General features: G+C 39.1%; 1 protein-coding gene across 1 annotated transcript in view; it reads left to right on the top strand.

Annotated features, from left to right (window-relative positions):
• Positions 1-16197, top strand: part of si:ch211-214p13.7 (uncharacterized) — a 38973-nt gene that overhangs the window by 18343 nt on the left and 4433 nt on the right. Inside the window, exons 2-3 of the mRNA XM_048540840.2 lie at positions 7288-7310; positions 15373-15398. Of these exons, the coding sequence (XP_048396797.1) occupies positions 7288-7310; positions 15373-15398 (49 nt within the window). The remainder of the gene's footprint in view (positions 1-7287; positions 7311-15372; positions 15399-16197) is intronic.

Raw genomic sequence — 16197 nt, forward strand, 5'->3', positions numbered from 1 at the left:
AAGAAGGCTTATGTTAGGATGAGATGTGAACGCTCAGTTAGGGCACTTGAGTGCTACGAGGTAGCCAGGAAGGACCTAAAGAGAGAGCTCAGAAGAGCCAGGAGGAGACATGAGAAGGTGTTGGCGGATAGGATCAGGGTAAACCCTAAGGCTTTCTATAGGTATTTAAGGAATAAAACATTGACGAAAGTAAGATTAGGCCCAATCAAGGATAGTAGTGGTAAGTTGTATGTGGAGTCAGATGAGATAGGGGAAGCACTAAATGAATATTTTTCAACAGTATTCACTCTAGAAAACGACAATGTTGTCGAGGAGAATACCGAGTTACAGGCTACTAGACTAGGTGGGATTGAGGTTCACATGGAAGAGGTATTAGAAATCCTTCAGAAGGTGAAGATAGATAAGTCTCCTGGGCCGGATGGGATTTATCCTGGGATCCTCTGGGAAGCCAGGGAGGAGATTGCCGAGCCTTTGGCATTGATCTTTAACTCGTCATTGTCTACGGGAATAGTGCCAGATGACTGGAGGATAGCAAATCTGGTTCCCCTGTTCAAGAAGGGGAGTAGAGACAACCCTGGTAATTATAGACCAGTGAGCCTTACCTCAGTTGTTGGTAAAGTGTTGGAAAAGGCTATAAGGGATAGGATTTATAATCATCTAGAAAAGAATAAATTGATTAGGGATAGTCAGCACGGTTTTGTGAAGGGAAGGTCGTGCCTCACAAACCTTATTGAGTTCTTTGAGAAGGTGACCAAACAGGTAGATGAGAGTAAACCGGTTGATGTGGTATATATGGATTTCAGCAAGGCGTTCGATAAGGTTCCCCACAATAGGCTATTGTACAAAATGCGGAGGAATGGAATTGTGGGAGATATAGCAGTTTGGATCGGAAATTGGCTTGCTGAAAGAAGACAGAGGGTGGTAGTTGATGGGAAATGTTCATCCTGGAGAGCAGTTACTAGTGGTGTACCGCAAGGGTCAGTGTTGGGTCCACTGCTGTTTGTCATTTTTATAAATGACCTGGATGAGGGCGTAGAAGGATGGGTTAGTAAATTTGCAGACAACACTAAGTTCGGTGGAGTTGTGAATAGTGACGAAGGATGCTGTAGGTTGCAGAGAGACATGGATAAGCTGCAGAGCCTGGCTGAGAGGTGGCAAATGGAGTTTAATGCAGACAAGTGTGAGGTGATGCACTTTGGTAGGACTAACCGGAAGGCAAAGTACTGGGCCAATGGTAAGATTCTTAGTCGTGTAGATGAGCAGAGAGATCTCGTTGTCCATGTACACAGATCCTTGAAAGTTACCACCCAGGTTGACAGGGCTGTTAAGAAGGCATACAGTGTTTTAGCTTTTATTAATAGAGGAATCGAGTTCCGGAACCAAGAGGTTATGGTGAAGCTGTACAAAACTCTGGTGCGGCTGCACTTGGAGTATTGTGTACAGTTCTGGTCACTGCATTATAAGAAGGATGTGGAAGCTTTGGAAAGGGTGCAGAGGAGATTTACTAGGATGTTGCCTGGTATGGAGGGAAGGTCTTACGAGGAAAGGCTGAGGGACTTGAGGCTGTTTTCATTAGAGAGAAGAAGGTTGAGAGGTGACTTAATTGAAGCATTTAAAATAATCAGAGGGTTAGATAGGGTGGATAGGGAGAGCTTTTTTCCTAGGATGGTGACGGCGAGCACGAGGGGGCATAGCTTTAAATTGAGGGCTGAAAGATATAGGACAGATGTCAGAGGTCGTTTCTTTACTCAGAGAGTAGTAAGGGAATGGAACGCTTTGCTTGCAACGTTAGTAGATTCGCCAACTTTAGGTACATTTAAGTCGTCATTGGACAAGCATATGGACGTACTTGGAATAGTGTAGGTTAGATGGCCTTGAGATCGGTATGACAGGTCGGCACAACATCGAGGGCCAAAGGGCCTGTACTGTGCTGTAATGTTCTATGTTCTATGTTCTATGCGCTGACACGCATCTCTCATGGGATATCATTGATCTTTTTATTGACTATAGCTGCCGCTTCAGAGTTTGCCTGGAAGCCCCTCATGGTCTTTGCGGCTGTGATCCTCTGGCATCAATGCACCTAGTGATGTTTAAAACAACCACGGACATGAGCCTTGTTTTATTGCATCAATTTTCAGGACTCTTCCTGCTCAGAACACATCCTTCTCCAGCTACCTACAGCACTAATTGCGACCAAAATGCACCTACCTCTTTTCTAGCCTGTACTGTAGGCTAGAAAATTAAAATTGGCAGAAAAGGTAGAAAGATATATACATGGTCACTCAGACGCAATAGTTACAATAATTATATAAAAATTGACTTTACCAGCAATGTCTACATCTCATAAAATAATTTTAAAAACATTGATAAGGTTAAAGGTAGGTCTTGTTCTTTTTATATTGTCAAAAATTATGGTAAAAACTGAATTCTCAATATTAAGCTTTCATCATTTGACTTTAATAGCTGAGACCTCCATGGGTTAAGGGTGGTTTAAAAAGGATGTTACTGACCTTAAATGACTGATATAATCACCTGATATGACCAGGCAACCCGAATGGTTCCTTAAATTTCCACTTAAATTCCTGGACTAACTCTTGCCATATTTTGGCTGTGTCACTTACATAAATATCATGGAGATTCCTTGAGTTTTCTTGCACTTGCATCCCAAACTTGCCTCATGAATGAACTATGCTTTTGCCACTATTTTGCCCCTCTTGTCTGATTCCACCACTTGCCATAGCCAGAAGAACTCCCCACTTCTGGCATATTCCTGAATAGACTGTCATCACTGGAACTTTAAAAGGCCATTCTGCAGTTGACAGTCCAGAATGACACTGGTTGAACAATGACATGGATCGTGGCATTTGCCTCAGACCTTTGCAGAGAAGGGGAATTTGCTGGCCCCATCACTTTGAAAACAGAGGTCTGCAGTTTCTGGTGATGGGTAGATGTGGAAGGTGGGGCCAGGGTTGCTGTGGCAGCATGCCCATTACCTCTAGCATCATCAGTGGAGGCCTCGAGATCAGATCCTATCTGTCTGCCTGATCTGCCATTGGCACCCAATCAATCACATATTTCTTGAAGTGTTTATTAAATTGGTGTTAATGGGTGTGTCCTTTCTTCTGTGACTATTAGACATGTGTCACATGTGTCACTTAGTTTCATTCAGCGTTGAAATATACTCTAAGTGTAAAACTATCTCTGACAGGTTACTCTGCTGTTGAGATAAGGTGTCTTGTGACATAGGAGTCATGCCCTACCAGGCCCAGAAATGTGTCATTAAAAGTTGAAAAAAGCAAATCTATTATTCAGACATGAGAATGACCAGAAAAAATGATAAAACACTCAAAACTCAAATTAAACACTAAAATTTTTAAGGAATCATTTCTACATCGAAACATTAACTCTGCTTCCCTCTCGAGGTACTGAGTTTTTGTGCACTCTATGACCATTGGACAAGGAAAACTTTTACATTTTTTAAGTCACTGACTTCTTACAAACTATTGCTCCAAAACTTAAAGGCAGATTAAGTCTGAACAAGAACATAAAACAAAACTTGCCTCCGAGTTTCTCCGTGTTTCAAAAACTCTGATGTTGTCAGATGTCAGTTTGTGTCTTTCTCTCTCATGACTTTCAAAACACTTGATACCAACTAAATGAGCAGTATAATAGATAATTTGGTTCCAGGTTTCTGTATACTTTTCTGAAGTTCTAACTTGTCCTTAAAAAGAGGTATTGCTCTAACAAAATATTTACTGATTGCAATGCAAATTTACAACATTTGCCTGTTTTGCTGAACATGTCTGAAAGTCTTGTCCCAGTGATTCTGTTCATCTGTCGGTGCTACTCCCTGGGTTGAAGAGCTTCTGCAATTCTTAACCGCAAATTTCTATGAAAATTATTTTCAACCAGTGAAAAAATTGCAAAGTCTTACATAAGAGGCTATTTAACATAGCTCATAGTAATTGTTGAGAAATGAAAGAAATTTGTGGAGGACCTGCAGTAAACAGCTTCACTTTATGACCTTGACTTTCACTAATGAAGAATGCTAAGTCAGGACTGGCATTGAACAATGTTTATAAATATTGATATAATTATTCAGAAAGTTGTTAACTTGTTATATGTGCTAGTATTAACCACTGTCAGCTTGTGTTTGGAATGGAGTTCTGCTACCAGCCCCCCTTTCTAGATTTTGTTAAAAATCAATTTGTTGAGGGATTCTGTCACACACCTCTGGAGTGGATGGGACTTGGACTGGGGTGTCCTGGCTCAGAGATAGGGACACTATCATTGTACCACAAGAGCTCCCCTACCCGCTTTCTATTTTGAGTCTAAGGATTTACCTAATTGAGTCAAATGAGTCTTATTGAGAAAAGGCACTTGCCTCACACAATTCAGTTATGATTTATTGCATTATAGCAAAAGATGTATATTACATTGACCTGTTGTTGTCTTTATGTCTATCAGGAGCATGAGTTGATATGTCTACTTTCATTGGTACTTTGTGCTGGACTGCTTCTTCTCTACCCTAAGTGACATCATCAGATCAGGTGGAAGTTAACGCGGATTCAACCTTAACACTTTCAGAACCCATGACTTTGACCACACACCCTCCACACCTCAATCAAGCTGTTTTCCCTGTGTACATGCAACTATTTTTACTTTTATCATTGTCCAGCTTCTCACCAAGTCTCTAAGCTCACAAATTCAGGCAGCCTGCTGCACAATTCAGATCAGAAGTGCTACAGATGTGTTCATTGTGGTTTGACTTGGTGTTCAACAGCTCTCACATGCTACAGCTGCAACAAACAACACATCTGCCACAGGAAACTGTTGAGTCCTAAAGATTAAAGACTTCAAAGAAATATAGGGTACTGAGTAGGATGGTTAGCCATGATCATATTGAATGGCAGAACAGGCTCTGATGGCTGAATGACCTACTCCCCTCCTATTTTCTATATTTCTACAGTTCTACAACCTGCCATATCAAAGTATTTTATCAAAGTTATTAAATAATATCAGCCTAGTATCCCTACTGTTTACACTTGAAGAATCCCCAGTTTGAACACTGCATTGTAAATATTGTTTTTCCCTTTTATGTTTACACACCCATATCAATCTTGTATCTAACAAGCTACATGTAAGGAAAAGACAAACAAAGGATCATAGACCTGGTAACACACTGAAGATCTTAATGTTACCTTGAAGACTAGAAATATTCACCAATCCTACTGGCCAATTAGATGCTTTATTGAGGCAAAAACAATCAAAGATCTATTTCCTTCCTCAGCTGACCTGGAGATGCTCAACTCCATTTGTTCATTCAGCAACCAAGATCCATTCATCCGTTCAGACCTACAAGGATGTCCACCCTTTCAGGCTTTGGAATATCCACCCTGGGTGCAATGGAAAGGATTCCAGCAAGAGAGTCAAGAAGGGAAAGTGTTAGGAAATGTTGAAACAAAACTTGATTGAAATACAAAGGCAAAATTCTAGAGATGCTGGAAATCTAAACTAAAAACAGAAAATGCTGGAATGACTGACAGTGATCAGACAATGTCTATGTAGAGAGAACCGGAGTTAACATTTCAGGATGATGTTGGTGTTTCATCAACACAGGTAAATCCAATCTCCCAGGCTGACCTTTACCCATTCCTTTGCCTGCCCAAATGTTTTTCTCTCTCTCCCTGGGCTCCATCTCCACCTATTGTTCACTTCTTCCCCCACCTGTCCTGTAGCATACATATCAACCTTTTCTGAGCTACAGAAGGGTCACTGGACCCAAAATGTTAACTCGACTTTCACTCCACACATGCTGACTAATCTGCTGAGTTTATCCAGCAATTTCAGTTTTTGTTTCTGATCAAGTGTCATCCAACTGAGGCATTTCCCATGGTTCTCGCTATTGCCTGACTTGCTGAGTTGACTTGAACCTAGGTTTTCTGGCTCAGAGGTAGAGTTACTACAAAACACCTCAAAAGTCCTTCATGTTCCTCTTACCAGCTCTGTGCTGAAGGGTTTCATTTGGAATGCTGCTTTTGCATTGGGCCCACACTGACCCTCCAAAGAGCATCCCACTCAGACCCAACATCCCCAAACCATCCCTGTAATCCCGCATTTCCCATGGCCAGTCCACTTCACCTGCACACCTTTGAACAGTGGAAGAAACCTGGAGCACCTGGAGCAAACCCATGCAGACATGGGGAGAATGTGCAAACTCCACTCAGACAGTTGCCCAAGGCTGGAATTGAACCCAGGTCCCTAACGTTGTGTGGTAGCAGTGCTATTCATTGAGCCAATGAAGCTGTGCTTTTTAAAAATTAAGTTGTGCATAAGCTGGAATTCATTGTAATTCAATATTTGCAAAATGAAATCTAATCTGTTTCTACCAGGAACAATAGGCCCTAACACCTCATGCCATTCTCCTCCCTGATGCCTAATGCAGTTTGGTTTGCTTGACATAGAACAACCTGACTAACATGCTCACTGCTTAACCCAATATGCAGTTTATTACCTGCCTACTTCCAATACGAAGATAAACACCCATGCTCCTAGTTCACTGCTGTAATTATTGAAATCTTAATTCATGCATTTATTACCTTTTTAACATCCTTCACACTAAATATAAACACCAACTTAATCAAACTTCTGCTACCTGTCTCCTATCTTGTATAATATTCCACACATTTATCTCTCCTATCCTAGCAGACCCTCATTGCATCCCTGAACATCAGCACACCAATTTGAAGCTTCACATTTAGGCTTCAAGTGCTTCCAATATTTTGCTCAGTCTGGCCTATACAACCTCCTGGTACTTTTCTATTTGTATCAGTTCACTTTCCACCCTGCTCATGTTGCATCACCCTTGTCATCAACCGATCATCAGTGGCAAAACATTCAGCTAAGAAACTTCTACGGTTTGCCACTCTCTCCATTTTGTTCCGTCTTTTCCCACCATTACAAGTCCTTTTAACATCATCTCTTCAACTGTACTTGTAATCATTCCTCCTCCAGCATTAATGTTTCTTTAGATCCAATACCCTTCCAGAGGGTATATTGGTTCATCTTGATTTGTATTGAGTGTATGTAATCGAAAATAATTAGTGACATTGATATATGTGATTTGGACTGAAACTGTATTGTAAACAATTTTGTTTCTTTATCAGTCTCTCAGAATCAGTACTTGTTGTTTTAAGTTTAGGTAGGGCCTTGAATAAGAAGATTGACATGGAAGGTAATATTTTGAAACCAAGAATATATTAATTCTACTTCTTCCTTTTCTTTCAGAAAGGAAAATGTCCAAGAATTGGGTGAGTTCCATTTCTTATGGCAATTGAGTTACAGTATAAGAATGCCAGTGCCATGGATTTTTCAATAAAGATAGATTTATATTAAAGTAGACATTGTCTTGTTAAATCATACAAGATTTTCCTCTTAGCTCAGTGGATAAACCCAAAAGATGTGATGCTAATTTGTACCGCCTAGGCAAGTCCCAAGTTTGGTATATGCAATTTTATTGATTTCAAAATAGATAGCATTTGGTGATAAAAGTGGCCTAAAAGCACATTTTGTTGTTGGGATGTGACAGTTTAAAAAAAAAATCAGTAAAGTTTGTTTGTGGGATGTAAATTCAGGAATTAAAACTTTCCCAGCAAATCTATTCTCAAGATTGCATTTACAGATATTTCTCCATTATAACTCATGCTGACACTGCTTTGCTTGCAGTAATGTTTCAGAATTGCTACCAGGGCTTTGGTGACAGAAAACTATATATGTTTTTATTACAAGTGGATTACAATGTTCCATTTCAAAATACAATGAAAATTCCTATCATTTTTCTATCCCACCACAACATAGGAATTGGTCACAACAAAATCACAAATGACATTCTATTTGGCTTTGACTATGGTTATTTTTCTTATTTCATCTGCAGCTTCTGATATTTTTGACCACACTCTCCTCCTTTTACGCCTTCCCTCCATCATCTGTCAAATTGGATTGCCCATGCATGGTTTCATTCCTTTTATGTATCCAGTTGTAGCCAAAGCTGGAATAGGACATTAGGCCCCTTGATCCTGCTTCACGATTACATAAGGTCTTGCCTAGTATGATTTTTGACATCAACTGCACTTTTGCCTGCCCTCATATCCTGGCTGTCTTATAGATCAAAAAGAAGTCTAACTTCCCTTTGAATACATTAAATGACCCAGTCTGCTTTGCTCCCTGGGTAGAGAGTGGTAAAAATAAATGATGTTCATGGAAAGTTTTCTCTTGTTCTCTCTTTTAAGTGAGGGAAAACTTATTCTGAAACTGGTCCTAGCTTTTAAAAGAGGAAACATCCTCACAACATATAGCCAGTTAGAATCTTATATGGTGCAGTAAAATCATCTCTCACTCCTCTACACTTCAGTGAGTATCGATTCAACCTTTTCAATCTTTTCTCATGAGACAGAACATCAAGTTTAACTTGTGCACCCAGCTCCACATCAAAACTACCACTTTTGAGCTCTCCACTGTCCCTGATTTGCCATGCAGTTTTGCTAATACACTTTTGGATGAACAGAAATCTGCTGCAATTAATTTTTTTAAGAAAAGCTAAAGCCTGGAAATTATAGAGCTGTAAGTCTGACATCGGTGGGTGGTAAGTTGTTGGAGGTGATTCTGAAAGGAGGGATATACATGCATTTGGAGAGGCAAGGATGAATTAGGAATGGTCAGCATGGTTTTAATGTAAGGAAAATCGTGTCTTGCAAATTTGATTGAGTATTTTTAATTACAGTAACCAAAAGGATTCTTGAAGGCAAAGCAGTAGACATTTATTACTTGGACTTTAGTAAAATCTTTGACAAAGTTTGCGTGGTAGACTATTGGTAGAGTTAGATCATATGAGATTCAGGATGAACTTGCCAATTAGATGCAAAATTGGCCTTTCTGTGGGGGAAACAGGGTCCTGAATATACCTGAAAGTGAACAATGGGACTAAGGTAGCAATTTGACCTTTGAGGGTCATATATAAAGCTCCTTTGAAACTGCCTCTACTTATGCAGGAACGAATGTTTTTTGCAATCTTCCTTTCTGCCTCTTGCTTGCTATAGCTATTTTTTACCATACGATTTTTTAAAAATTATATCACTTTTCTGTTTGAAGCTATTGCTAGATGTACTCCCTCTCATGACAAAGTCAGGCTTGAAAACTCACATTTACCCATGTTGGTTATCCCTAATACACTTATCAGTCTCCAGTGCTGGAATGAAGGCAATTTTTTTGGGTACACGCTAAGAGGTTCCTTTTCAGTCACAGCTCCATTATAATTTAAAATCAGTTTGAAGATGCCTACTGATATGAGCAAATCTGCGTCTTGGCTGAATTTTGCATTGTGCGTTGCTGTTCTTAAATCCACAATGCAGTGGTTAAGTCAGGGCACCATTGTTCCTTTGATGTTCGATTCCATGACCAAGAGACAAACTCAGCACTCTGGATTCTTCCAAGACAAGGTTACATTCTGTAATATTAAAGAAAGAAAAGAACAGTTACATGGTCAAAATGATTCATGCAGTTGGGCTAGATTTATTGGGGTAGAAATGTATTATACAGGACATTGGTGAAGCCCCTTCTGCAACACTATGTCCAATTTGGGTCATTAAGTTGTAGGAAGGATATTATTATGCTGGAGATCGGAGAAGATTTAACATGATATTGCTGGGTATGGAAGGTTTGAGTTATACCAAAAGTCTGGATAGGCTGGGACTTTTTTTAAACTAGAGGATAGGGGATTGAGAAGCAACCTGACAGAAGTTTATAAAATTATGTGAGGTATGGATACAGTCATTGGTCATTGTCTTTTCCCTAGGATGGAGATTTCAAGACTAGGGCACATTTTTAAAGTGAGAGGAGAGAGATTTAATAAAAACATGGGAGGCAATTTTTTTATACAGATGGTGTTTCACATGTGGAATGAACTTCACGAGCAAGTGATGGTTGTGGGCACAATTACAATGTTTAAAAGACATTTGGGTAGGTACATGAAAAGGAAAGGTTTGGAGGGATATGTACCAGGAACAGGCAGGTGGGACTAGTTGAGTTTGGGACTATGTTTGGCATGGACTGGTTGGATGTTTCCGTGCTGGTGAGTCTCTGGTGAGTAGCCAGATAGTCTAATAGATGGCATCAGTTTGGGTGAAAATAAGTCATAGATGGAGTTATCTTTAGGGCCCAAAGAGTTGCCTCATTGTAGAACAAAACATAAATCAGGAGATATGGAGGCATGTAAAAAGAACACCAGACATCTCCACTGACCAGCATATTAATTGAACAAATCAGAAGGGTCCCTTCCTCTCCCACACCTTTGATGATCTGCTTTACTCTTAACAGGCTTTGCATGTAAGTTAATGAATTGGAAATCATGGATGATTTACTGGTGGTGGCTAAGAGATGAAAAATACCCTGGGTAATATGGTGACGAGGAGAAAAGACATTCAGTTCGAAGAAAGAGCACTGTATATATAAATCAAACAAGAGAAAAAGGAATAAATCAGATGGGCAAGAGTGACATGTCAGGAAAATTTATAGAGTGCATCAGAGAATATTTGTGCATTGAGCAGTATATTGCTGAACCTACCTTGGAACAAGCTATTTTAAATGTAGCAATGTGTAATGAGGTAGGATTAATAAGAGATCTGATATTAAGGATCCTCTAGGTAACAAAAAGATAGAATTTTAAATAAAATTTGAGCGAGAGTAAACTGGTGTCCTCAACTTAAAGAAGGCCAGAAGGTTTGAAGAAAGAGAGAGAGAGATAATGGGAACTGCAGATGCTGGAGAATCCAAGACAACAAAATGTGAGGCTGGATGAACACAGCAGGCCAAGCAGCATCTCAGGAGCACAAAAGCTGACGTTTCGGGCCTAGACCCTTCATCAGAGAGCTCTTTGATGAAGGTTCTAGGCCCGAAACGTCAGCTTTTGTGCTCCTGAGATGCTGCTTGGCCTGCTGTGTTCATCCAGCCTCAGGTTTGAAGAAAGAGTTGCCTAAAGTTGGTTAGTAGTGCTCAGCAAAAGTTTTTAGGTCAAATAGAAGGACACAACGGGAAGGAGGAAACACCCATGGTTAGTAGAGGCAATCAAACAAAATTTCCAATCACAGACTTTGGGATACAATATGGCCAACTTAGTAGTGTGGCAGAGGGTTAGCAATTTCTTGGATCCAGCAGCAGATGACTAAGATGTTAACTAAATGAGAGAAAATTGCTTATGAAAGTAAATTGGCAAGGAATATGAAAACAAACAGTGAGAACTCCTAGAGGCATACATAAAGAAAGAGAGCAGCTAAAATGTGTGTGGGACTCTGTGCAGATGTAATGTTGATTTAAATGTAGGTAACGAGTAAATAGCAGATAATTCAAATCAATATTTTGCATATTTCTTCATGGTGGAGGACATGACATTCAAAGGATATCAGAAGAACAAGGCGCTAATAAGATAAAATGTCTTTTTAACAGTCTCTGTAATGAGGGACAATATATTTGACCAACTAATGGGACTGAAAACAGACAGGTTAACGGAACCAAGAGTTTTAAAGAAAGTGGCTACAGATATAGTGGAGGCATTGCTCAAAATATTCCAGAACTCTGTGGATTTTGGGAGAGTTCCAGTGGATTGCAAAGAGGCTAAAGAGGCCCATGTTCAAGAGGGTTAGAGACAGGAAGCAGGAAATGACAGGCAGTTAGCCTAACATTTTCATTGGGAAAATGCTAGAGCCCATTACTAAGGAAGAATTAGCAGAATATTTAGAAAATCTTTGCATAATGAAACAAAGTCAACATGGTTTTGCGAAAGGAAAATCTTCTGTTGCAAATTCGTGAGGGCACTTCGAGAATATAGCAAAATTGATAGAGTGTAGATGTTATGTTTTAGATTTCCAGATTGTGTTAGATAAGTTATCACACAAAATGTAATTTCACATTATCAGAACTCACAGTCTTGGGGGTCATGTGTTAGCATGGTTTGAGGATTAGTGAACACACAAAAGGCAGAGAGAATTAATTAATAGGTCTTTTTCAAGTTTGAAAGCAGTAAGCAGCGGAATGCTATAATGGTCAGTCATAAGGTCTCAGGTATTTAGTATGTATATAAATGAGGTGGTAGAGGGGATGAAGTGTAATGCATCCAAATTTTCTGACAAAACAAAATTAGATGTTGGGGCATGTGGTGATGAGGATATGACATTATGGCATGGGGATGCAAAGAGGTTGAGTGAGTGAGCAGAAACTTGGCAGATTAAGTTTATTGTAGGAAATTGTGAGGTCATGCACCTTGGTAGGATGAATCAAAAAGTGCAGGGATCTGGGCATTCTTGTGCATGAAACACAAAACATTAGCACTCAGTTCAACGAGTAATTAAGAAGGCAAATTAAATTTTGGCCATCATTGCCTGTGGTTTGAGGTTTAAAAATATGAAAACCTTGTTTTAACTCTACAGGTGTTGGTGAGAGCAGAGGTGGAGGGGTGAACAATAACCAAGTGTGATGGAGGGAGCGGAGATTATGCAGCAGAAGTTAGAAACACAATAAGTAATAATGTTAAAAAGTCAAAGATAACACTCGTTATCTTAATGAAAACAGCATTTGTAACAAGATAGATAAGTTGATAGCTGAAACAGAAAAAGGACTATATGACTTGAAAGCTATTATGGAGTAGTGGTTGCAAGACTGAGAACACAATATTTTAAGTATAATCAAAGTTCTGAAAAAGAGTTGAAAAGAAAAAGGAAGTGGGGTAGATTTGTGCTAAAGAAAGGGATCAGAGTGATGGTGAGTGGTGATATCAGGATGTGGAATCAGTTTGGTAGAAATAAGGAATGGCAAATGAAAGAAGTCGTGGGTGGGAGTTGTTTGTTTGGCCCTTGAAGAGTTGCCTTTTTGTAGATGAGCGTGTAAATTGGGGAAGAAATAGGGGCATGTCAGAAGAGCATTATGGTTGCCATGGATGCTTTTAATCTGCATGTTGACTGGACAAATCAGACGTGCAGGGGTAACATGGCAGACAGATTTGTAAAATGCGTCATTGATTTCTTCTTAAAGAGCTACATTCCAGGACCTGACAACAGACTATTCTAGATCTAGAAATGTGTTGTGGGGTAAGATTAATGAGAGATCTAGTGGTTAAGAATCCACTGGTGGTTGGCAGTCACAACATGGTAGCGTTTCAAATTCAGGTCTTAGACCAGTGGCCTCAAGTTAAATAAGGACAATTCCAGGGGGATGTAGGAAGGGTTGTGTAAAGTGGTTTTAGAAACTACACTCAGGGATATTCAGTGTATGAGTAATGAAAGACATTTGAATAGATATTTCACAATGCTCAGCAGAACTTTCTTCGATGAAAAGGATGAATCACTTGTGGTTTGTAAAGGCGGTGAAGGAGAGTATCCAATCAAAAACTAAAGCATACAAAGCAGAGAAAACTAGTGGCAGGCCTGAGTATTAGGATGTTTTGAAGAGCCAGCAGCAAATGACTGAAAAATAGGGAGAAAGGTTATTATGAGACCAAAAGACCACGTGATAAAAGAGGTCATTTGGCCCATCAGATCTGCTTCACCATTCAATCATGGCTGATATATTTCCTAATCCCGTTTTCCTGGCATCTCCCTGTAACTGTTGTTCCCCTTACTAACCAAGAACCTATCTATCTCTCTCTTAAATACGCTCAGTGACTTGGCCTCCACAACCCTCAGCGGCAATTGCTTCTACAAATTCTCCAATTGAATAAAGGCCTCCATGTCTTTGTATGAAAGGAGCATTCCTTCTCTCTGAGGCCCTCATGTCCTCGTCCCTCCTACTCAGGGAAACATCTTCACCACATCCATTCTATCCAGGACTCTCAGTATTCTGTAAGTCCCCCACCATGCTTCTAAATTACAATGAGTACAGACCCAAAGTCCTCACCCACTCCTCATGTGGCAAATCCTTCATTCCTGGTAAAGTTCAGATGAACCTCCTTTAGACTCCCTCTAATGCCAACACGTCATTCCTTAGTTACATGACACAAAACTGCTCACATAATTCCAATTGTAGTATGACCTCAGTTGGCCTCATATGTATTTTTGTAGCATCAGCAGTAAGTCTCTGTTTTTGTATTCTAGTCTTCTTGTGATGAACGCTAACATTGCATTTGCCTTCCTAATTGCCAACTGAACCTACATATTAACCTTAAGAGAATCCAGAATCGTTGCACATTTCTGGGATGTTATGCATTCCAGAAACCCCAAGATATTTGAACAATCAGAATCCCTTAAATTGCTGACTTCTTGAAGATTTTTGTTCAACAGTGGACTAATTAAACTATTTTAGCTGATCTGAGAAACAGAGAAAAACATTGAGCAATTTGTGTTTCCAGAATAAATCTCTGACATCACAATGTCAGATTGTATCAGTTCCTTGCAGCTTTCAAATATGCTTCACGTGTAATTTGAGTTAACTGAGTGAACCTTCTTTTTCCTTGTGATTGGGTTGTACAACTCTTTTGAAACAGGCTTGTATCTCTAGGTTCTTTGCATCTGGTTTATTTCTTAGCATGTTTATTGAACATAAAGTTTCATAGAGGTTAACACAGCTTTGAAGTGTAGTGATCATTTGTGTTTAGCTCTGCTTTTCCAACTCTGCGTCTCTGACTAAGCATTCAACAGTTTGAAAGTGTGACCTGCCTCACAAATGTGTGTTTCCTTTAGAAAAAAACAACTTTTAATAGGCTTTGTTTTATTTTGTACTTGTCTTTAGCCCTTGCAAAGCATAATAGTGTGGGATTTGATCAAATACTTAAGTTCAGGCTGGTTATGTCAAACTTGTACTTTTATACTTCATTTTATTAAACTTAAGAGGGACTCCTGTCTAAAAAAAGTAGGTAGCTGAGACCACCTGGTTAGCTGACGAAATTTCTTATTCCTCTGATGAGCTCAGGAGTTGCAGCCAATCATTGGAAGAAACCCAATGGTAGGAATCAGTGCTGTAAAAAATTCAATGAGGTGGGTATACTAAGATCTCCAGATATTAATTTTGATTTAAACAGCTGAGGCAGGTTGTGAATATGACCCTTGTACTCAGAGAGCAGAGTTTTCCTGCTGTTTTGAATTTGATGCTTATTTCTCAGCATAATCTGTTTAAAATATTTTTTAAAATGAATTCAGTGTAATATGGTGTAATACTTCTGTTTATAGACATTTTACTTAAATAGAAGTTGTGTAATAAATATTGTGACATGCATACATTGGCTTTATGTTTTATCACCCTGATTTTGATTATGTCAATATTGAATTTTTGAGTCTTTTTTAATATAAAAGGACTGAAACTTTAAGATCTAAGTCAATATATTATCAATTCTAGGTGAACAGCAGGATACCGGATCAAAAGTAAGTATCCATATGTCTTTGTGTGTTTTATCATAGATCTAAAGTTTTAATCAAATGAAATTGACAATATGGGTAATTCTTTTGCACTTCCCCCCTCTATGCAATCTCAGCAATTAAAGCAGCATTGTCTTTGTGAAACTGCTGAAAGAATCCTTTAACTTTCCAATGATTGTATGATTCAATAAAACAGATTCTATCAGAACATACCAATGCGTTCCCTAAATGTTGTTTAATTGTGATAAAATTCCATCCATGACAAAACATGTTTTTATTCTCCCAAATTCAACCAGGAAATATTGGAAGACTCAGCAGGTCAGGCAGCATCTGGAAAGGGATAAAGGTCAACGGATAAAGCCTGGCTAGATGTTGTGAGCGGGAACTCCTCTATCTTTTCACCGATGTTGCCTGATCGGCCGGGTGTTTCCAACATCTTTCAGTTTGATTTCAGGTTTGCAGTAGCTACAAATTATTTTGCTTTACATTTTGACAAACGTTTTCATATAAAGACAGTGGTTATTTAACTGAATCGATGGAGGGGGAAATGAGCACAAAACCAATATTTAGAATTAATGATGCAAATATAAATATCAACACTGAAAAAAGCAACATTGATATATTCCTCCAAAATAGTTTTCAGGAATATTTTCATAAGTAGGTGTCCTGTTAGGTGAGAGGAGAATCATTTTTATTTAACTTCTATTTTCATTGCTGGAGATGTTAGCAATATGTTATTTAACATGCAGTGCTGTACTTTGTTCCTTTATGTATGTGTGTTTCTTTTTAAATTATGAAAGGTTGC

This window comes from Stegostoma tigrinum, chromosome 12 (assembly GCF_030684315.1).
Source record: "Stegostoma tigrinum isolate sSteTig4 chromosome 12, sSteTig4.hap1, whole genome shotgun sequence".
Taxonomy (NCBI): domain Eukaryota; kingdom Metazoa; phylum Chordata; class Chondrichthyes; order Orectolobiformes; family Stegostomatidae; genus Stegostoma; species Stegostoma tigrinum.